Genomic DNA, 23460 nt, shown 5'->3' with positions numbered 1-23460 from the left:
TTTTTCTCTCTTTCTCAACATCTCTGTCCCTCTTCCTCCTCTTAACCTTCTCCCTTACTTCATCTTATCTCTCCTTTTCTCCATCACTTTTTCTTACCCCGTCCCTTCTCCCTTTCTCCATCATCTCTTCTTTCCTCCCTGTTTTCAAGTTTCTTTTCCCTTTTCCTTCTCCCTTTTCCATATCTCCCTCTTTCCTCTCTGTTTTTTTTCTTTCTGTATGCTCTCTTTATCCATCTCTTTCTCACTCCTCTTTGTCTTCATCTTTATCATTCTTTCTTATTTCATATTTTTCTCTTTCCTCTCTGTTTTCATCTTTCTTTATCCTTCTTCCTTATTCCATCTCTTCCTTTTTTCTCTCTGTTTTCATCTTATTTATCCTTCTATCTTAACCTTATTCCACCTCTTTCTTTCTCTTTCTTCTCTGTTTTCATCTTTCTCTTTTCCTCGCTCCATCTCCTTTTTCTTTCACTTTCTCATTCTTCTGGGAAGCTGATCAGTGGGGTACCTCTAAGGTCACCTAGAACCTTTTATACCCACCTGATAAAAAAAAATACCTGGTATATATTTTCTGATATGTCTTTGCCTCCAAAACAAGCAAAGAAAAATAATTGTCAGGTTTTTGCCAGTGTGAAATGTATAATTTGCAATACCCCTGAATTAGAATACCCACACAAGCTAGTAGGAACTTTGCAGGGATTTATCCAAAGTTGCAGGGATATTTTGCAGCGTGAAAGCAAATTGTGAGAATGTAAGTGTGGTACTCATTTCTTGGTGGCTTTGAAAATACAGGAACTTTACATGGTTCAGGTTGATGTGAATGTTCAATTAACATATCAGATATTTTGAAGGATGAACACATAAAAACTTTGATCACATTCTTGCATTCATCCTTACATACATGTAAATGAAAACATGATTTGATGTAAGGCATAATTATATATATATATATATATATATATATACAGTTTATTCTATAGGCAGTTTATTCTTTAGTATACAAGTTTCAAGAACCAGTAAAATGGGGGTTCCCTTTTCCCCTTTTTTGGTCTATACATAGCTCAGCTTCATGTAGGTAAGAATCTACACCAATTTTTGCACAGGAGACAAGTGTTGTACTACTACAGCTCTTCAAAATTTTTGTAAGAGGGTGGGTTAGAAAGGGCCTCGAAAGAACAACATTTGACTCCACACTACATGTATACTTCATCATGTGTGTTCATAGAGAGACAGGGAAAGCTTGGTCTTAAAGGGGGACATCATGTCAATATGAAATTTAAGTGATAAATGTATAGAAAAAAACACTAATGATTCTCATTACCCACCCCCCCCAAAAAAAAAAAAAAATAATAATACAAATACACATTCAAATAATAGGTCAAATATAAAATGAAAATTACATGCATGTATAAAGATAGATGAATAAACAAATAGAGAAATAGAAATATAAAAAAATGAATATGATTTCAAAATGGGTGAGTGAATAAATTAGATAAATGAAATAAATAAGCTACTACATAAATTAATACATTATATGATTGATTCAATGAAAATTATAGATATAATGATAACACCAACTATGCTAGTGATAGTATTGAAAACAGATTTAGAGGAGGCGCGATAGCTCAGTCGGTAGAGCGGGGGTTTCGGATTCCGGTGACCCGGGTTCGATTCCCAAGTGGTGCGCTAGTGCCCTTTGGTAAGGCATTTATCCTCATTACCAGGTCCCTCGGAGAGGACCTTAAGCCGTTGGTCCCCTGGTTGCTTGCTCACAGGCATTCGTGCTTTCTTAGCAGTCAGGTAAAAACAACCTCGGTATAACAAAGGAACTAGAAGAAGAAGATATACAAAACGCTTCCAAAACTTGAATGTTAATGGTTGAAAATGATATAATGCCACCATACTTCTGTATTATCTAAATGTGAGATGGTACTCAAATGTGCTTCACATTATGGCGCATTTTACAAAACTACACTGTATAGACTGGTTTTAATTTGAGCTTGACTTTTTGTCCCATTCAAGAAGACGACTTATGGATTTTAAGCCAACAGGATTGGAAATGATTTTATGCGTCACTTTATTTTTTTATAAGGTGCTGAAAAGGACTCGTATATCAATTTGATAATGGTCTTATATTTTTAACAAGATTATTCTGTCCCAACCATCGCAGATGGGTTTTTTTTTGCGTCACAGTGAAGGCGACGAAAGTTGGAACAAAAATATGTTGAGTGCATTAGCCATGGAGGCGTGCGGATGAATGATCAATACAGGCCCAATGTGTGCAGTAGGGAATTATACATCTGTTGATTCAGCTGGACCATGTAGTCCCATGTATTGACTTTCATGTGTGTTGAAGGAAAAAGTGATAAGATAGTCACTACTAATTGCAACACATGTCTATTTGTGTTCCCTTGTCTGGATGTGCTGCCTCATTGAAAAAGGTAGATGAACTTGATGCCATTTCTTATTAAACTTTTGTTAGTTTTTAATAACTTCCTGCGGTTGTACTCCCATCAGTCCGCCGAAATTATGCTATTGCTAATAATCCCAAGTTGACTTAGAATTGCAATCTTGAGATTAATCCAGTAAACTATCGCGGTGATTGCGTCTCCATTACAAATAATCTCGAGATTGTTTGAATCAGGATAATTTGCTGGATCAGAAAAAGCATGATTATTTTAAACTCAGGTTGGTGCAGACAGCTCTGATATGTTTCTCGAAAAGCCTGTACAGGGACGTGAGAGGCAGTATAACCTAGCTGAAATTCAATATATCGCAGATGTGCATGTGTATTTTACTGGTACTCATAACATCCGGGGTAACAAATTTACATTGATAAAATGAAGGCATGATATGGACAGCTTGCACATCATTAATGAGATTTGAATGACACATTTGAATTATGAAGTGTTCACGCAAGGGCGAAATAGTTGATAGCAATATCAAATTTGTAATGGCTACTCAGATTTAAACCTTGTGGATTTAAATTTGAAGCTAAATGATTTGAATTCAAATCTTTTGAGATTTAAAATTAATCCTTTAAGATTAAATGTAAATCCAGTATCGTATTTACAGCTGATCTTGATTTATTGTAAAGGTCAAATCCACCCCAGAAAAATGTTGATTTGAATAAATAGAGAAAAATCAAACTAGCAAAATGCTGAAAATTTCATCAAAATCAGATGTAAAATAAGAAAGTTATGACATTTTGAAGTTTTGCTTATTTTTCACAAAATAGTGATATATGCACAACTCAAATGAGACAGTCGATGATGTCCCTCACTCACTATTTCTTTTGTTTTTATTGTTTGAATTAAACAATATTTCATTTTTATAGATTTGACAATAAGGACCAACTTTACTTGACTGAATCATATAGTATTAATCAATGCTCATTCCACTTGTTCAGGGAGGAATTACTAGTTGTTTCACTTGACAATAAGGAGAAAAATACAATATTCTCTATTTTTTTATATATAATAAAATAGAAAAGAAATAGTGAGTAGATGATGTCATCAGTCTCCTCATTTGCATACCCACCAGGATGTGCATCTGTTTTGTGAAATTAAGCAAAACTTTAAAATGTCATAACTTTCTTATTTTACATCCGATTTGGATGAAAATATCAGTGTTATGCTTGTTGAATTTTTCTCTTTTTATTCAAATCAACTTTTTGTTGGGGTGAACTTGACCTTTAAATCCTTATAGAGTGTTAACTCCATTTTACATTACACATGGATGAAACAGAGTAAATCCAGGGGCGTGTTTCATGAAACAATTTATAAAGCAGATAAGCTCCTGAAATTATTGCTTCTAAATAGGCTTTAAACAGATTTGATAAAAATTATTGTCAAGATACTTAGTGAAACCCTACAATCAGGAAAAAATTACACGGGGGCTGGGGGGGGGGGGTGATTAAGCCCCTCAAGTCCACTTATGAGCCCTGGAAACTAAGAAAGAAAATTTGCTCTGGAAATCCCAATTCATCGCAATGTTGAGCTAATGTTTCAGATATAGGCAGTAAGTAAAAGATTTATTTTTAAATCTCAAATAATAATGATGTTGATATAGTATAAACAACGAGTGAGTTGTGATACAAGACTAGCACAAATGAGTGTATCTTGGTGATGTGGCGTGTGCCCGTAATCCAAGCTAAATGAGGGGAGCAAGTTACAAATTGATGCACAGGTTCGAGGTTCAAGCCCTGGTCATGTCTTTCGCATGGTGATGTTTAGAGTTGGTCCCATATGTAAAAAATCTGATTGATACACGTCTTTAAAATCTCACTCACACACACACAAGACACATACAACCTTCTTCACACAAGCCAATGTAACCAGTGGCAGATCCAGGGGTTATTATCAATTCGTCTAATGCCAATTCGTCCAATTGCCAACTCTTCTACTATCATTCGGTCTACCATCAGTTCGTCCACTCATCACAGGGTCTACTTTCATTTAGTCTAATGCCATTCCGTCTAATAACCAGTTGGTCCAATAGCCATTTAGTCTATATACCATTTGGTCTAATTGGACTAATACCCTTTTTACACACGCTGAAATTTCCTTAACCCCGTACTATAGGTGGGGCTAAATTGCCATTTAGCCCCACCTATAGTACGGGGTTAAGCTTAGCCCACTTTCTTTTTACACAGCATTTTTGCAAAGTGGGCTAACCCCACCTTTAGTACGGGATTATTTGGCCCTGCAAAAAAAGCAGGGTTATCCCAGCAATTGCGGTGCTAAGAGCGATTGTACTGGGTTAAGATCGCTAGTGTAAAACGAAAGTGGGCTAAGCTTAACCCCGTACTATAGGTGGGGCTAAATGGCAATTTAGCCCCACCTATAGTACGGGGTTAAGGAAATTTTAGCGTGCGTAAAAAGGGTACGAGTGAATGAGCTACCACTAGTCCGGGGTTAGCGAGTTTCGTGTGTGAAAAGCAAGTATTCCTTATCCGGGGTTAGCAATAACAATTTGGCATGTGTGAAAAGGAAAAAAAATAGTACGGGGTTAAGGATAGTACGGGGTTAGCGATAGTCCGGGGCTAAGAAAATCCTGTGTAAAAAGGGTATAAGTGTTAACTTGTGCAAAATGAATGAAAATGAAATAGATATTAGGCTAAATGTTTATGAGACGAAATGGTCATAGAAGAAATGGTGATTAGACGAGGTGATGATTGGACCAAGTGATTGTTAGACGAATGTTGATGGATGGAATGGCATTAGACTAAATGAAAGTAGACCATGTGGTGAGTGGACGAGTTGGCAGTAGACAAATTGGCAATTTACTGATCAAGGTATGGGCACATCAAACCCATACCCCCCCCTCCCTTTTGAGAAGCATAACAAATATTTGTTAGGGGAATATGTCATGAATACTCCAGCGAGGACCTTTTTTTTAATTTTGCTTGTCAAATTTTTCCTGACATAGATCACCCTTAATTGGGAGTGAAGTCCTTTTTTGGGGGAAATGCCTCCCATTTTGCAAAATCCTTGATCCGCCCCTGACTCCAGGGAACTTCAAGCTGCATAATTCAGACCACTTTAGTTGAGTGAAGGGTTTGGACAGCAAACTAGATTGTTACGACATTCAGTTTATGTCCTGCTTGGGAATGGCAACCATGCTCAGAAGTGAACAATAAATGGGCAACCATTTAACTCCAGGGTGGAGAGCGGCAATTGTAGATATATTTCTTGTTAAAGGATAGCAATGACACCATGAGATTCGAACTTGCAGGGGAATGTTTTATTCTTTTTCGATCTGCCCCCCCCCCCCCTGTAAACCCCCAAAATATGCATGGCTTGATGATGAGATTGTTACTTGATAGACCTAACATTGTCTATACAGTGCGTCCCACAAAAAACGAAACCGAGATTTATCGATGATTTATCATAACTTAGTCACAAATACAATAGACAAATGACCTACCATTTTAAAGCTTAGAATCTCCTCTTTCATCTGGTATTACTTAGATAATTCCTCATTCACGCATGAGTGAGCAAAAACAATTTGAAGAAAGGATACCAAAAACTCATTTGGCAGGCCGTATCTGGGTTTTAAAAAGAAAACCACATGATTAAAAAGTTCAATATCTGCTCTTTAATTTGATACCTCAATTACAGAAAATGGTCAAGAAATAACAAAGTTCTGGTTATTTGAAATAAGGCTTGAATTTCAATAATTTCATAAAATGAAGAGGTTTTACAGGCTAGCATTCAAACTCTCTCGACATTCCGTTTTGTTGACGATCAGCCATGCATTAAGTCTTTTGTTACCGTGCGATAGCTTCTGTGGGAAGCCAGTGAAAACACGTTTATTTAATGAAATTATGGAAATACAAGCATTGTTTCGAGGGATCATAACTTTTTTACTTCTTGACCATTTTCTGTGATTAAGGTATCAAATAAAAGAGCAGATATTGAACTTTTCAGTCATGTGATTTTCTCTTTGAAATTCAGATACCCCTTGGTATTCTTTCTTCAAATTGTTTTTGCTCACTCATGCGTGAATGAGGAATTATCTAAGTAATATCAGATGAAAGAGGAGATTCTAAGCTTTACATTGGTAGGTCATTTGTCTATTTTATTTATGATTAAGTTATGATAAATCATCGCTAAATCTCGGTTTCGTTTTTTCTGGGACGCACTGTATAATAGGCCTACATCCCAGAATGATGAAACTGAATATAACCTTTTGAGCAGAATATTAGAAGAGCTATCAAAATATTTACATTATGCTTTGGCTTCCTGGCCTCTTCATTTACTTTGTAATCAAATACTCTACCCCGAATTGAGCATCTTGCTGATGTCCGGTTTGTTTTGAGAGGAACGTGTGCATTATCCAAAAACAAAACTTGATAGAGGGGTTAAATCACCCTAACAATATAGACGTGTCATTATAAAAGTGAAAAAGTTAAGATATTAAATATTGATGAAGACTTTGTGAAGATTTAGTGAAAATCCATGAAATATTAACTGAGGTATAGATTTATAATGTTTTGTGATGCCATGTTGGCAGATTCCCCATTGTATTATTTCAATAATTTTCCATTTTTTTCAATGGTTCATGATGACTGAAAAGATTTCCCTTATTGAAGATGGTACAAAATAATGATGTGTCAGATGATTGAAATTATTTTCACTTTTCACAGAAAATTGTATTTTATGGTGTTCATATTGCTTGACAAATTAAGGAGCTTTTTGCATTTGGATTCACAAAATAAAAAATTAGAGATTGGTATAGTGTTAAAGGGGTGGTCCGGGCTGAAAATATTTATATCTTAATACATAGAGTAGAAATGCCGAAAATTTCATCAAAATCGGATAACAAATAATAAAGTTATTGAAGTTTAAAGTTTAGCAATATTTTGTGAAAACAGTCGTCATGAATATTCATTAGGTGGGCTGATGATGTCACATCTCCACTTTCCGTTTTCTTATGTTATTACATAAAATCATAACTTTTTCATTATTTCATACTTGTGTGAATGATTTGTCTCCCTTATAATGAAATAACTTGCAGCAATAAATATCTAATGCACTAAATCAGTTGTCAATCCGATTTTTCTAGTTCTTGGAGGAAAAAAATTGAATAAACCTAATTTCATATACTAAAATACAAAAGAGCAAGTGGAGATGTGACATCATCAGCCCACCTAATGAATATTCATGACGACTATTTTCACAAAATATTGCTAAACTTTAAAATTTAAGAACTTTGTTATTTGTTAACCGATTTTGATAAAATTTTCGGCATTTTGCTATGTGAATTCTACTCTATTTATTAAGCTATACATACTTTCAGCCCGGACCATCCCTTTAATATTTGATGGATCTTTTAAAAAATCAATCATCACCAATATGTTCTTTTGATATTGTGCTTTTATTAAAATCAACTTTATGTCAGGGTGGTCTCCCCCTTAAAAAGAAACCCTTCGTGCAATGTGCCCCTGAACTAGGAGAAAATTTTCATGATTTAAAATGTATGGTGGTCCTCAAAGGATATTCCTCATCAATCTAGGCAGCAATATTAATGGCTTGCATATATACACTGTTGAAAAAACCCTGATTTTACAGGGAAAAAAAAGGAAGATTTTGCAGAAAGCAATAACAGAATCATTCTGTAAATTCATAAAACAGGAATTTTTGTGCAATTTAACATAATAATTCTGTTTAAAAAGGGTGTTTTATTATTTGTAAGGTTCCATACACCAAATACCAATTTCCTGTAACTTTACTTGATATAATGTAAGATTACGCAATCTGGTAAGATTACAGGTGTTCTCGAGACTCTGCTGCAGGAACTTCTTTTATTTTAAGGATAAATTTTCTAACCACGTATATACAGAAATTTTAGCGTATATAGAGAAATTTATACAGAAATATATACAGAAATTTTAGCGACTAGCAGGGCGCTCGCTTAATAAGCGAGTGCATGCTAGCGAACAGTTCCTGCTCGCTAAAAGATTGCTTAAATATTACTCTGCACGCATATTACATGCTAATTAAGCTAGCCGCATGGTAGTTACTAGCACGCCGCAAGCTTGCGGCAAGCTTGAAAATTTCTGTGATATTGCTGTTCAGCCACAGTGATGCAATGGAAGGTGTGGTTGAGCTCTTTCTGTGCTATAAGCCAACAATATTATTATCATCATTAGTATTGATAATGACATCTAGTCATGTTTTTTTTCATTAAAAAAACACATTAAAACATCCGAATACCAAAAAGTCAGGTGTATATCTTGATAAAATAGTGGAGTACATTATTAGTAATATATCTGGAGACGTTGTTCCAATGTATTGAGCACTATATAAAAGCGGAATACTATTATCATTAATAAAAAATTGTGTCATCACATCAATTATGTTTTGCGCGTTATAAACATTCCAAGAAATCTATGAATGAATATTCGAACATAGTCGTTGTTTTTTCTTTGGTCAAATATATTTGGTCAAAATTATATTCAGTCAAACTTAAAATGGGATAAACAAATTTCAGATATCATAAAAAGGTGTAACAAAAAATTGTATATGTTCAGACTTGTCAAACAATTATATAAACTCCCTATGTCAGACCTTGTTCAAATTTACATTGGATATATTCATATTATTCATCCAATATTGGAGTATTGTGTACCGGTATTCAACACAGTGCTCACTAACTGCTATTAAGGTAAAGGACTTAGAATAAATACAAAAAAAAGAGTTTGCAAAATAATTCTTGGTTCAGATTATATAGCCTATGAAAATGCACTAACAAAATGTGGATTGGAATGTCTAGAGAGAAGACGAAAAAATCTGTGTATGGAGTTTGCTAAATCTCTTTTAAAAACCCTCACTGTATTAACTGGCTATACCAAATAGGAAAAATGTCTCAATCTCATTAAGAAGAGTTCCAAACTTTGCTCAGATAAAATGCAAAACAGATCGTTTTAGAAAAAGTGCAATACCATTTTTTATTGATTTACTCAATTCTGAATAAATGTTTACTTTCATAGCCTTGAAATCAACTCCAATTTTTGCTATTGTTTTAGTCTCCATTTCAATCCAATTAATATTTGAATTTTTAATTGTCTAATATCCATCACTTTTTAATATTGTATTTACATAGTTTTTTTTCATTCTTTTTTATTATATTTAATGAATTTTTATGTACACCATAAATCCTTACATGTACCTGTTTAAATTGTAATTGTTGCTTTTAGCCATGTATGACCTGTGAACATTTTATTGTAAACATGCTAATTTCAGCCTTTTGGCTGTGGAACATGTGTTGCTTTTATACGAAATAAACCATGATTGAATTGAATTGAATTGAATATTCGCCCAATATATAGGCCTAATATGAGATTGGTATGAACATGGGAACACAGACTTGTACTACTCTCACTGGTATAAGCTCTGAATGCCATGTTGATTTATCTCTATGGCAAATATTAGCTGGTATCACCACACAGTGGCTTCTCCCACTGAGTATAAAAGAGCCAACCAGATTTCATTGTCGAGATTTTAGACCCCAGTTTCATGTTTTCTAACATTCAAATGCAGTGGTCTTCGGTGTTTTAAGTATTACATTTTGTGTTCTTTGATGTCTGTACAACTCATGATAAATCAGTTGTGGCAATTTTAAAAAGTGAAAATCATAGAAAAACATGTTTCCATGCAGACAAAATTTGGCAAATTATGCTACATGTAATGTTCATACTATAGACAGGTTAAATGGACAGATTACTTACAGTTTTATTTTCATTGCATTTATGACTTTAATACACTCTTTTGTCTGAATTCAATTTAAAGGGCATGAAAAACAGCATTAAGTTATGAGTTTATTATTGATATCTGATGGCCATTAAATTAAATATTCATTTTGTGAATATTTTAAAGAACCTGTCACCTGTATTATCAAGAAACGTGACATGCAGGCTAACATCTCAGATGCCACCTTATCAATATGAAGTCTGAACAGGGCATTCGTGATAATCATATTTCATATTTTATCTAGCCTCTGTTCCACGTTGTGGAAAGTAATTGTACAGAGCACATTAAAGTTAAACTTGACAATAATTCAATTATCAAATGTCAGAATGAACAGGTAGAAAAGGGCAAAAGTTTATTCAAGCTGGATTAATGGGGAGAAAGCCTTGAAGGCAAATTGATTGTAAATAATGTTCCCCCACGAACATTATATAATTGTTATTTATTGAATTATCAAAGTGACAAACAGGATGAAAAATATTTTTGCAATTTTTCCTACTTGTCAATTAACGTCAAAGACACAATTCACACTTTTTTAAAGAGGAAAGGGACAATGTATTCATTTGATGTATTCTTTTTGAAATTTTTGTTTAATATCTTGCATTTCAATAGGGAAGTACAACCTCTCACAAAGTTCATATTAATGAAAGGAGAGTAATCAAACAAGCTTAATGTCAATTTTTAAAAGTAAAACAAAAATTGAATGTAAAATGATAAAGTTATATTAAAAAAAATGTTGCTTATTTCACAGAACAGTTTAATGGGGTAACTGATGATATCACCCAATTTCTATAATAGGGAATTGTTCTTCAATACAATGTGAAACAAAGTTTAATTCCTCCTTGAATATGTGCAATTGTCAGCGTTGAATTCAATGAAGACTCCCCTTTATTGTCAAATCTGAAAAATAGAATATTGTGTATAATTATTGCAATAAACTAGAAAAGAAATACCGGAAGTGAATGTTTGATCTGACCAGCTTGCTCATATCACAATGTTTTGCATAATATAACTGCTTTGCTAAAAATAAGAGAAAACTTAGAATATCATAACTTTCTTATGTTACATTTGTTTTTAATTCAATTTTCAGTACCATGCTTGTTTGATTTTCAATTTTATTATTATCATAAATTGGACTTATTAATAGGGTTCACTTCCACTTTAAAGTACATGACTCAATTCCATCTTGCTTGAAAACACAAAGCCACAATTGACCCCAGAGATACGCTTAACTCGATGACAAACTAAATCGGATTGTGGGTTGACTTTCATCTTACATCCCCTCATCTGTATTTATTTCTTCTCCATTATGTCTTTTTCCTCAGGATGGAAGTATTTCTTTCAAGGAATTCATTTGTGCGCTATCAGTGACATCGAGGGGGACGTTAGACGAGAAGTTAGATTGTAAGTAGATACCGCATCCTTTTCATTCAATCATCTTTCTATATTATCAATGTCCATGTAAGGGGGTGTTTCACAAATATGCTTTTCACATTGCATTTTCTTAACCCCATACTATCCTTAAACCCGGACTATCCTTAACCCCATACTATCTTTTTTTGGATTCACACTGTCTTTCTTAACCCCATACTATCTGCTTATCCGGGGTTAACGCCTTAACCCCTGACTATCCCACAGCTCATGAATATTGATGATTTTACCATACAGCGCATGATTTACGTGCAATTTCAACTTCTGTGATTGGCTATTGCTTAGCCCCACTTTTCCTTAGCCCGGTTTCGTTTCACACTGCATCTCTTAGCACCGCAATTGTGGTGCTAGCACCACAATAAGCCGGCTAACCCTGCTTTTTTGCAGGGCCAGATAGTACCGTACTATTTACCGTGCTAGCCCACTTTGCTCAAACGTAGTGTGAAAACGAAGTGGGCTAAGCTTAACCCCGGGAAATCATAGCCCCATCAATTTCCCGGGGTTAAGGAAAAAAAGTACAGTGTGAAAAGCATAAAAGATGAAGGAGGCTCAACAGAATTTGAAATCTTTTGTGGGAGGCGAACTATCTGTATCACCAGTTACCTTTAATAAATGAAGCTCAAAAGAATTTTAACTTTACTATGGCAAGCCAGTCATCTATATCACGGTTGTTTCTTTTAGTGTTCCTTGGCAGAATTTGAACTGTACTATGGCAAGCTGGACATTTATATACATGAAGCTCGGCAGAATTTGAACAGTGACAAGCCAGTCATTCATATCATCAGTTACTCATTAATTGGCCTGATTCATTACATTTATTTTTTTAAATGTTGACCACCTTTATTTTGTAACCAGGCCAAAAAAATGCAAGTGACAAACACTTCACAAACAAGTACATTTTGTTATGCTGTGACTGGCCAATCCAGTAAACGAATATATATATATCTATTTTGTGAAACTCACCCCTGATAATTGTTTTCTGCTTCATTCAATTCTCTGATTCTGACCTGGAAAATTGTGGTCTACAGAGATGTAAAATGCATTTTTCATAATTTTATGTCTGTATGGCATTATGGTCACTCATCAAAACTACTACAGGTGCATAATAAAATATGCAGGTACATTTGTTAATGCACTTTGAATTATAAATGCTAACATGTTTTCCACAAGATGATACATATTAAGTATGTATTATCAGATCAAAATACTCTGTTATCACCATGTTGTAAATGGGGTGGAAAAATACTGATGAATAATTCAGCTGAAACATCAAAGTTATAGCTTGTAAAATCACATCAATATGAATTCAGCATTTATAATTTCTGTGGTGCCTATATATATGTGATTTATTATTTAAAGTAAGAACGGTGAGGGGCGTTATATAATCATGAAATGTGTAGTTCCTATAGTTCATAGAAAATATTGCCTTGCTTATTTGAAGATTTGGCTTAAATGCTATCGTGTTTCTTTTTTTTAATAAAGCTAGATTTGAAAGTAAGGCTACATCTCTTTTTAATAAGAAAAGGATGTGCAACTCGAGAATTCAAACGTAATTCTTGCTTCTGATTAGTAAAAAAATTAAAATTAAAAAAAAAATTAAAAAAATTAAAATTTTGACATGATGACTTCTGTTTCCCTCCCTTGTACTGTGGAATGATATAAATACATGTACCGTAAGATTTCAATGCTTTCTTTTTTTTTTCTTCTTTTTTTACTTGTCCTGCACAAAATTGTCTTTTGATCTTGAAGAAACATACAATTATTTGGCAATGTTTATTAGAGAGTTATCGATGCCATGTATAATTCCTAAGCATACAGTATGTCTACTTTGATGTTTAAATGCATGGCCAATTGGTGATGAAGTGGAAGATATTGTTTCGATCACATACGCATTTTAACCACTCTCTTTGTTCATTGTATATTCATAGTCAGAAACACATCATTTCCCTTGAGTATTTATCCCCCTGACTCTACATGTTCATGTAGTACAATGAAATCTGATGTACATGTGTGAAATCTTATCCAGGCACGCAGTTACCTGCATTGCTAGTGGCGGTTCCAAAAGTGACAGAATGTTAGAAGAATTTCGTCAATTTCAAGAGTGATGAAAATAAATTCATCTTTTTAATGTTTAAGTAGCAAACTGTTCATTTTTTCAAAATATGTGCAATTGATAAGGGTGCTTTACAAAGGCTAAGACTATATTTAAAACTTAAAAGTTATTTTAATCATAATGAAAATAAAAAAGATTGCAGTCTCGCCAGGCATACATGTATCGGGAAATAATGTGGTGAAAATGAGATTAGATTCTAAGTGAGGATTAATTGATCCCAATGAAACTAGTTTGCGGATCCATGCAGCTTTGAATTTGGTGTGTCAATGTGTTTATTCAGGTTAAGAGTAATAGATCTGTAACTAAAAAATCTCTGTCGGTAATATTTGCATTTTGTTTAATTGGCAGGGTAAGATCGTAATTGAAATTGTGGCTATGCTACTGACGAAGGGTGATACATACACCTTGACCACATCAGGGGATTGGGTGTACCTTGCCTCTGGTCCAAAATTACAGATGGATAATAGATTCTAGCGTTTGTTGTACTTCTCCTAGCCCCTTGATGGCTTTTTAATGAGAGCTAAGGAGAAGATGAGGAAGGCTCACGGAGCCGTTGTCATGGCAAGAAGACGAGAAGGATGAAATTGGTGGTGGCAGTGGTATTGTTGGGGGTATGGTTTTATATGGTATACTCTACATTGGTGAACTGAATAGTCTGAAAATTATTATGTAGTTCATATCAGAGTGAGAGAAGGTGTAATGTTGATGATGATGATGATGATGATGGTGATGGTGATGATGATGATGATGATGATGATGATGATGATGATGATGATTATGATGGTGATGATGATGAAGACGATGATGATGATCAATGATGATCAATGATGATGGTGGTGGTGGTGATGATGATGATGATGATGATGATGATGATGATGATGATGATGATGATGATGATGATGATGATGATGATGATGATGATGATGGTGGTGGTGGTGGTGGTGGTGGTGGTGATAATGATGATGGTGATGATGATGATGATGATAATGATGATGATGATGATCAAGGATGATAGTGATGATGGTGGTGGTGGTAGTGGTGGTGATGATGATGGTGGTGGTGGTGGAGGTGGTGTCGATGATAGTGATGATGATGATGATGATGATGATGATGATTATCAATGATGATGGTGATGATGGAGGTGCTGGTGGTGTTGGTGGTGGTGGTGGTGATGATGATGATGATGATGATGATAATGATGATGATGATTGATGATGATGATGGTTATAGTGTAAGTATGTTTGGTGTTGGTGATGAGGATGAAGTTGGTGGTGGTGGTTGTGGTAGTGATGATGATAATGATGATGGTGGTGGTTCTGGTTGTATAAGTGACTAAATAACACAATATTGATACAGTTGGTGGTTATGGTGAACAATAGATCATACTGATGATGAAAAGATGAAGTATGTGTAGTTTGAACCAAAATGCATACAAAAATTCTACTCATAAAGAACCACTCTATGTCTAACTTGAAAGTGTAGTGATGCTAATGTATTCTGAAATATTTGAATAATTTCACTGTATTTAAGTACACATTATTCATCCTTTCTCTTTTACCACACAGGGGCCTTTGATTTATATGACTTAGATAAAGATGGTTTCATCACTAAACAAGAGATGCTACACATAGTAGAAGCAATATACAGGATGGTTGTAAGTATACAATATATAGGAGGTACTGAATTTTGTCAAGATATGAATGGCTAATCTTTAATCTTCCTTAAATTGGCAACATTAATTTAATAAATATCCCATTTCAAGCACAGGATGGCTCATGAATATCATCAAACAGGAAGGCAAAGTTATGTTTTTAAATATATAATATTTGTATAATGGTGAATCCAGTACAAAGAAAAATGAAGAAGAAGAATGACAGATCCAATTGGTGAAAAGTTTGAACAAAATTGGACAAAAAATAAGAAAGATACTATTTTAAAAGTTGCAATCACTCCACCTATAGTGCTTTCAAATGGAGAGTAGTTTGTACCACTTGTGATAATTCTCAGTTTGAGATTTACATACATGTGTCTTTAAACTTCCCTAATGTTTTCTCAAACTTTGGTCATGAATAGTTTGCACATTTGTTTCTTACCCCTTTTTGCCACTGCCATGCTTGAAAGTCATACCAGCATATTGAAAACTTTATAAGGTCAGCACTTCACAAGGGCGACACATTTCTTTTTTTTAGGAGGGCATTTGCACGGCAAATATCCTCACCTAAATCCACTACCTCCACTGCTCACACATATTCCAGGAAAACAACTGAATATGAAAAGCATGAAGCAAATAGGTGATTATAGCAAAATTCAGAGAAGAAAAGTCAATTTGCATCAGATTACAGATTATCCTGTTTTTGGCAGTAAATTGATATCAATTTTGATTTTGTTTATTTTTATTTTTTTTCCAGGGCAATATGTTAGATCTTCCCCATGATGAAGATACACCAGAGAAGAGAGTACATAAGATATTCACACAAATGGATAGAGTAAGTATTGTTGATATACAGTGAAACCTGTATACGGTGTTATACATACCACCGCATGGTGACAAGAAAAAACAATAACAACATTGTTAATACCTAGTCTGCAGACACAGACCCTTGGTTTCGCAGAGTGCATAATGCAGAGTCTGAGGTAGTGAGACTAGATTCACTATGTACTTTGGCTGGCTGTTATTTGACACAGACAGAGCCTTTGGCATCTAGTCTTTACTCTAGACCTGTTATTGGTTAAAGTATCAAATAAGAGTCTGTGCTTGCAGACTAATTGTTACCAGGGTCCTGTAAAGCTTAGTGCTTAATAATGGGGCTAATTTCTAAGATTGATTGCATTGGGCAATGTGTAAGATCAAACATAAGAATCAGCAATGTGTAAGATCAAACATACATGTAAGATCAGCAATGTGTAAGATCAAACATACATGTAAGATCAGCAATGTGTAAGATCAAACATACATGTAAGATCAGCAATGTGTAAGATCAAACATAAGATCAGCAATTTGTAAGATCAAACATAAGTTCAGCAATGCGTAAGATCAAACATAAGATCAGCAATGTGTAAGATCAAACATAAAAATCAGCAATGTGTAAGATCAAACATAAGATCACCAATGCGTAAGATCAAACATAAGATCAGCAATGTGTAAGATCAAACATAAGTTTAGCAATGTGTAAGATCAAACATAAGTTCAGCAATGTGTAAGATCAAACATAAAAATCAGCAATGTGTAAGATCAAACATAAGATCAGCAATGTGTAAGATCAAATATAAGATCAGCAATGTGTAAGATCAAACATAAGTTCAGCAATGTGTAAGATCAAACATAAAAATCAGCAATGTGTAAGATCAAACATAAGATCAGCAATGTGTAAGATCAAACATAAGATCAGCAATGTGTAAGATCAAACATAAGATCAGCAATGTGTAAGATCAAACATAAGTTCAGCAATGTGTAAGATCAAACATAAAAATCAGCAACGTGTAAGATCAAACATAAGATCAGCAATGTGTAAGATCAAACATAAGATCAGCAATGTGTAAGATCAAACATAAGATCAGCAATGTGTAAGATCAAACATAAGATCAGCAATGTGTAAGATCAAACATAAGTTCAGCAATGTGTAAGATCAAACATAAGATCAGCAATGTGTAAGATCAAACATAAGATCAGCAATGTGTAAGACCAAACATAAGATCAGCAATGTGTAAGATCAAACATAAGTTCAGCAATGTGTAAGATCAAACATAAGATCAGCAATGTGTAAGATCGAACATAAGATCAGCAATGTGTAAGATCAAACATAAGATCAGCAATGTGTAAGATCAAACATAAGATCAGCAATGTGTAAGATCAAACATAAGATCAGCAATGTGTAAGATCAAACATAAGATCAGCAATGTGTAAGATCAAACATAAGATCAGCAATGTGTAAGATCAAACATAAAAATCAGCAATGTGTAAGATCAAACATAAGATCAGCAATGTGTAAGATCAAACATAAGATCAGCAATGTGTAAGATCAAACATAAAAATCAGCAATGTGTAAGATCAAACATAAGATCAGCAATGTGTAAGATCAAACATAAGATAAGCAATGTGTAAGATCGAACATAAGATCAGCAATGTATAAGATCGAACATAAGATCAGCAATGTGTAAGATCGAACATAAGATCAGCAATGTGTAAGATCAAACATAAGATCAGCAATGTGTAAGATCAAACATAAGATCAGCTCCAAGATCAGTCGCTAAGCTTTATGTAATGGGGCCCTGGTGGTCTTCATGGATAGATTTTTCTATGTACATTTCTTAAGGGAAAATTATTCAAAGGATATCAAACATTGTCTTAATGAACAGGTCGTTCTTCTATATAAGTGGTCGCTAATGTAGGTTTGAAACTGTTTACATGCCATTTTTCAAATGGCCAAGAGGGAATTCAGGGGAGTGTTTCATGGAAAGATGTGTTGGACGTTTTATGTGACAAGTCCCTTTTATCCAACAGTTACCATGGTGACAGTGCTTCTCAGCTAATCAAATTCAAGGAAAGTTGTCAGATCTGACGACTTGTTGGACAAAAATATTGATAAAACACTCCCCTGATTGCATGGAATTACAAGGTGTTGATTTGTCTAGAAGTTGTTGCTGTTTTTTTTCTGAAGTTTCGCTCAAGTGTTGTATGGAGAATTTAAGAACAGGAGTGATGTATTGTCAAATAACCCGTCAAATGACAAAGAACAATGTCGAAAAACTGGCTCAGCAGATTATACCTTGATACAGAGCTGACAAAAAATTGCTTATGTATCATTCACCCAGAATTACCAATTTTTCAGCAGACTTCTTAGTCTTTCTTTGTCAAGAAGGGCATTTGACAATACATTACTCTTCTTCTTGGTGCCTCCATACATCGCTGAGCGAAAATACCCTGATGGCCCTCAAATGCAATCATAATGTTTCAAAATTCAAATCCTGTTTTAATGTTGTACTGATGTGAAGAATACATTAAAACTTATATGGACTGTAATTATAAATATGCCAGGAAATGGACATGCAGTGAAAATGTTCTAAATGCACTTTGAATTGCCAGGCTATTTTCTAAAACTCAGAGATCAAAGACATACTCTGGCTGATGGAGCACCAGCTAGATACAATGTATGTAGATGCCTTTATAAGATTGCACTTTTCTTCAATGCTATGAAATCACCATTGCTCTAGAAAAAAAAAACCCAACCCTCTAGTGGTTCTACTGGCCTTGTGAAATCTAGAGATGCTCAATTCATCAGAAAGCCTCTGGTTTAAAGGTCCCTTGGAAGCCTTTGATTTACATGTAAGATATACTAACCTTGGAAGTGAGGAATTACACTTGGGTGACCATGACAGTCGTCGAGTTAATCTGTTTAACCGTTAAAGGTCTGTGTTTGATTTCCAATGTTTGGTTGGACTGTGATCCACACATATTTATTCCAATTTTTAAATGAACGGGGATGGACATTTCAAGATTCATATTTAGGGATGCTATATGAATCAGTATAGGAAGGTATGATACCAGGCAGTAGCATACCTGGCATAGCATTTCCAGGGGGGTGGTTCTCTCATCTCCTTTTCTCCCCCTCTCTTTCTCTTGTTTGTCTTGTAATAACTTGTATAGTATATGGCGGGGGGGGGGGGGAGTCGTCAAGTGACACATCTCTCTATCTCTCTTTTCTCTTTACAATACCATAGCAAATCTCTTTCTCTCTCTCTTGTAATGTTTGATATACTCTGTATATTTCCATCCATATTGAAACCTTCTCTTCATAAGCAGCTTACATATATTTCCACAAAGCACAGCCTACTACTTTACCAGGGAGTGCAAACTTGTTATCTATGTATTGTTTTCTTATGGCTAATAGATCTCACGTTTTTGTATGAGATCGAGTGCAGAACAAACATTTCCTCTATTGATTATTCTTCCAGGCTGGAAATATATTTTCAGCTCACTTATAATTGCCCTTTCCGCCTACTGGACATTTACACATAGGGTTACCCCTGCCTTCGTAAATGGATGGACTCATCTTGAATTTGGCTAAGGTGTTAGTTGAAGCACACGATTTCATGAGAAATATATAAAATCAAAATTAATTAACAGTTTTTTGTGTGTTTTTTTAGGGGGGGGGGTTGTGGGTTAACTTTTCCCTTCCCCCTTTAACTTAAATTTTATGGCCCATATTCTGGTTTGAAGTTGTGGTTTAACTATGGAGAGCCAATTGGGGCACAAAGCCCTAACAGTTCACATCCATTTTATTAACTCATAATTTTCTAGGAATGATAACTAAAGTATTTTTCTTCATTATGAAAACAAAATAGTAAACATAAGAGACATACAATATAAACATAATTTTTTAATTTTTGGCTTCCCATAATTTTAGCACAAACTTAGACTGTGGTTTAAGTTAAACCTGACTTCAGAATACAGGCCTATGAAATGAATTTATTACTTACATTTTTCTCATTCTCATACTTTTTTCTTCCTGTTGCTCTAGAACCGAGATGGAAAGCTAACGAAGGATGAGTTCAGGGAAGGATCAAAGTGTGATCCCTGGATAGTCCAAGCACTCTCGTTGGAAATACCCCATGACAGCAACAGCGCCTCCTAGCAACCCGATGATGACATCATCATTATAATTTGAATAAATGAAATAGAGCGTGTGACCTGCAAAGCCAAAAAGACTTTTCTCCTTAGCACTTGACGTGTATAACTCCCTTTTATAATGCTCATAGTTATTAATAAAGAACGGATGATTTCATCGACATCATCATCGATGAAGTGAAACTACATATGTTGATGAAGAAAACAAATCACTTGTAATGATGAAAGGATTTTTCACCCTCTACATGTGAAATTTGCTTCACGGTTAATGTGCGTGACCACCTTATTCTACATCTCAGAAAGTTGAATACCACGTGGGCTATACTCATTTGGTCTTCAATCAATTTTATTTCATCTTTTAAAAGGTGATATATTCAGCACTGAATTAGATTGTGTGATCTGCAATGCAGTGCTAATGACGTTTGACACTTGACCTTAGTAACTAGCTTCATAGCTTATATCCTAGAAATAGATGATTACACCAACATCTTCATCATCAACGAAATCGACTTATTCAAGATTGTGCGATCTGCATTGTAATGCATATGACCTCTAACCTTTAACCTGTGTGCGTTGCTTCATAGCTTGTGTGCTTGACTCAGAATGCTGTTAATCAAGATCAGTACGCAGGGATACTATTCTCCACAGTTTGCAATTATACCGCAGGTGCTTTTGGTACAATTGTTTGAAAATTTAATATCAATGATAGGACCCTTTTAATGTATTGCCAAATTTCCATGAAACTGCCTTACCCCTCTGTTCTTAAGCTAATCCATCAAAGATTTAATCTTAACTTAAATATGGGTCTATTGCTAGGCTCAATGGTCCATTTTCTCAAAATAGGTTTCATTTGTGCCATGGTACAAAATCATGGTTCGTGCAGATTTAATTGATTATCACACTTCAATTAGGCATCCTTTGCTGAGAGCGTGCATTTATGATTTGACTTTTCTTAGTGTATGCGATGAAATAAGCGTAATAATTAACAAAAATCTGCATAGTCCATGGTTTTTTTAGTGTCTTTTGAGAATATGGGCTAATTGGTAGAATTTATTACCGGTATGTGTTTTAAATGTAGACCATGGACTTTTTAAAGTTTGTTTCGTACATGTAGGTACATTACTCTTCATTAAGGTATGCGCTTGAAATAATCTAATGATTCCTAGTAAATAAGTGTGTGTTTTTATATAAGCAAGGTTTGCACTTGTTGTCATGGTATTGTCAGTGGACTAAATCTGTGTTAGTCCATGGTTGAAACCATGGCAACTGGTGTATATCTAGTGCATTTTTTCAAACACATATACTTTACCAGGGATCACAAGATCATTTTAAGTGAAGTTTGAATAGTCCATAGTCTAGATTTAAACCACCTTTTTGAATTCCATCCACTCTGAATTGTCATAAATTTGTTTATCTATATTCTGCAATTGGATTTGCCAGGTCTGGGATGATTAAGAAACTCAGAATTGAAATATATGTAATAATATATTTTGTATGTGTCTTTATTGTAAAAAAACAATTGTACAAAAGTAGATTTTTTGGACTGTTTATATTTGTACAAACAACATTGTAAATATACTAAAGTGAAGAGTTTTGTGTACATATATTGTTTCATTGATTTGAAATTTATCGTGGGTATTTTAACTTATGGGCATTTTGTTCTGATTTTGACTTAATGAATTATATGTGCTTGTGATTATATTTGATGTTAATTGATGATTAATTTCAATATTTATTTTTTTGTAGTATTTTGACATTATTTTAATCAGTGTATTTGAATTTGATAATGGCTTTCATTTCACAAATATATAAAAACAAAGGAAATATGAAAACCAAATAGATTGTGAGAATATTGTAGATTAATAAAGTGTCGAAAATCCTTAGTTTTCTTCTCCACAAAATGCACAATCCTGAAAGATTGATAATTATTAAAATTTTACATTTATTAATGTCATAAGTGATCCTGTGTATCTCACACGTATGTAGAATAACGATGGTAATATAGGGTTTTATATTGCACGCATTTCCACCTGTTTATGTACGCTAGCATTACATGTACAGAATATATGTAAATTATCAGTATCCATTTAAAATGAATTCTCTTGGAGACACGGCACCCTGTTTACACTATAATGTAATATTCAAAAAAAAAATTACTCTGATTATTTTTAAAGTCATTCTTCACTGGATTCACATTGGCATCCTATTAATAGTTCACATTGGCGTCCTGCGCCTCGGAATAGTTTAGATAGATGGCGCATAATAAATGCTGTGTTTATTATTATCAGTTGTTATAAAGAAATTGTTTTTAATGTTTTTAAACATTGTCAAAGAAAAACAATATTCATGAAGATCACAATAACAGAGTTTAGAATGCTTTTGTATTCTTTTTATTCTCATTCTTTCATGTTCCCATAGTGCTATCAAGAAAACTAACAATAAGAATTACCATTCACTCATTAATGAGGTATTTAAAACATAGTATCTACTAAAAAAACTCTAGGGAGCAATTCTAATTCACTTTACATCTATTATGTAAACCAGGTACAGATCTATCTCTTGGAATTGATGCTTTGTTTATATTCACTCATAATCATAAAATTAGTATGTTTCAAACTACACAAAACTGTGTTAGACATGCTTGATCAAAACACAAATAATGTAATACAAATGTAAATTTTTGTCAGAAAAATTCATTCTTTGCAGTGCTTGAACTGATGGTGGTAATTTCTTCACAATATTTGATGAAGGGAGTTTTTTTTAAGTTGCCGTAAGAAGGCTGCTCTAACAAAGAATAACAGTTAATAACACATCAAAATGATTTCTTAGTCTTTGTTTAATTGAATGTTCATGCAAATGGTACTTTTATATGCACATATCATTATTTTTTGTATATTTATCAAATTTAAACGGAAATGATTGTCAACAGACAATAAAATCAACCACTCTCCCTTTTTTGTCTGAGTCAAGTTCTTGTACAAACTATTTTACAAGATCATGTGATGTTTTGGCTTTCCAAAGTGAGTAATATGTAATATATA

General features: G+C 34.1%; 1 protein-coding gene across 1 annotated transcript in view; it reads left to right on the top strand.

Annotated features, from left to right (window-relative positions):
• LOC129277479 (neuronal calcium sensor 1-like) overlaps positions 1 to 23460 on the top strand; it is a 34252-nt gene extending 10792 nt beyond the window's left edge. Inside the window, exons 3-6 of the mRNA XM_054913649.2 lie at positions 11576 to 11654; positions 15360 to 15448; positions 16203 to 16280; positions 20313 to 23460. Coding sequence (XP_054769624.2) covers positions 11576 to 11654; positions 15360 to 15448; positions 16203 to 16280; positions 20313 to 20426 — 360 coding nt within the window. The 3' untranslated portion in view covers positions 20427 to 23460. The remainder of the gene's footprint in view (positions 1 to 11575; positions 11655 to 15359; positions 15449 to 16202; positions 16281 to 20312) is intronic.

Source organism: Lytechinus pictus, chromosome 15, assembly GCF_037042905.1.
Source record: "Lytechinus pictus isolate F3 Inbred chromosome 15, Lp3.0, whole genome shotgun sequence".
Classification (NCBI taxonomy): Eukaryota; Metazoa; Echinodermata; class Echinoidea; order Temnopleuroida; family Toxopneustidae; genus Lytechinus; species Lytechinus pictus.
The sequence above is the reverse complement of the archived record's forward strand: the minus strand, read 5'-3'. Positions and strand labels throughout refer to the sequence as shown.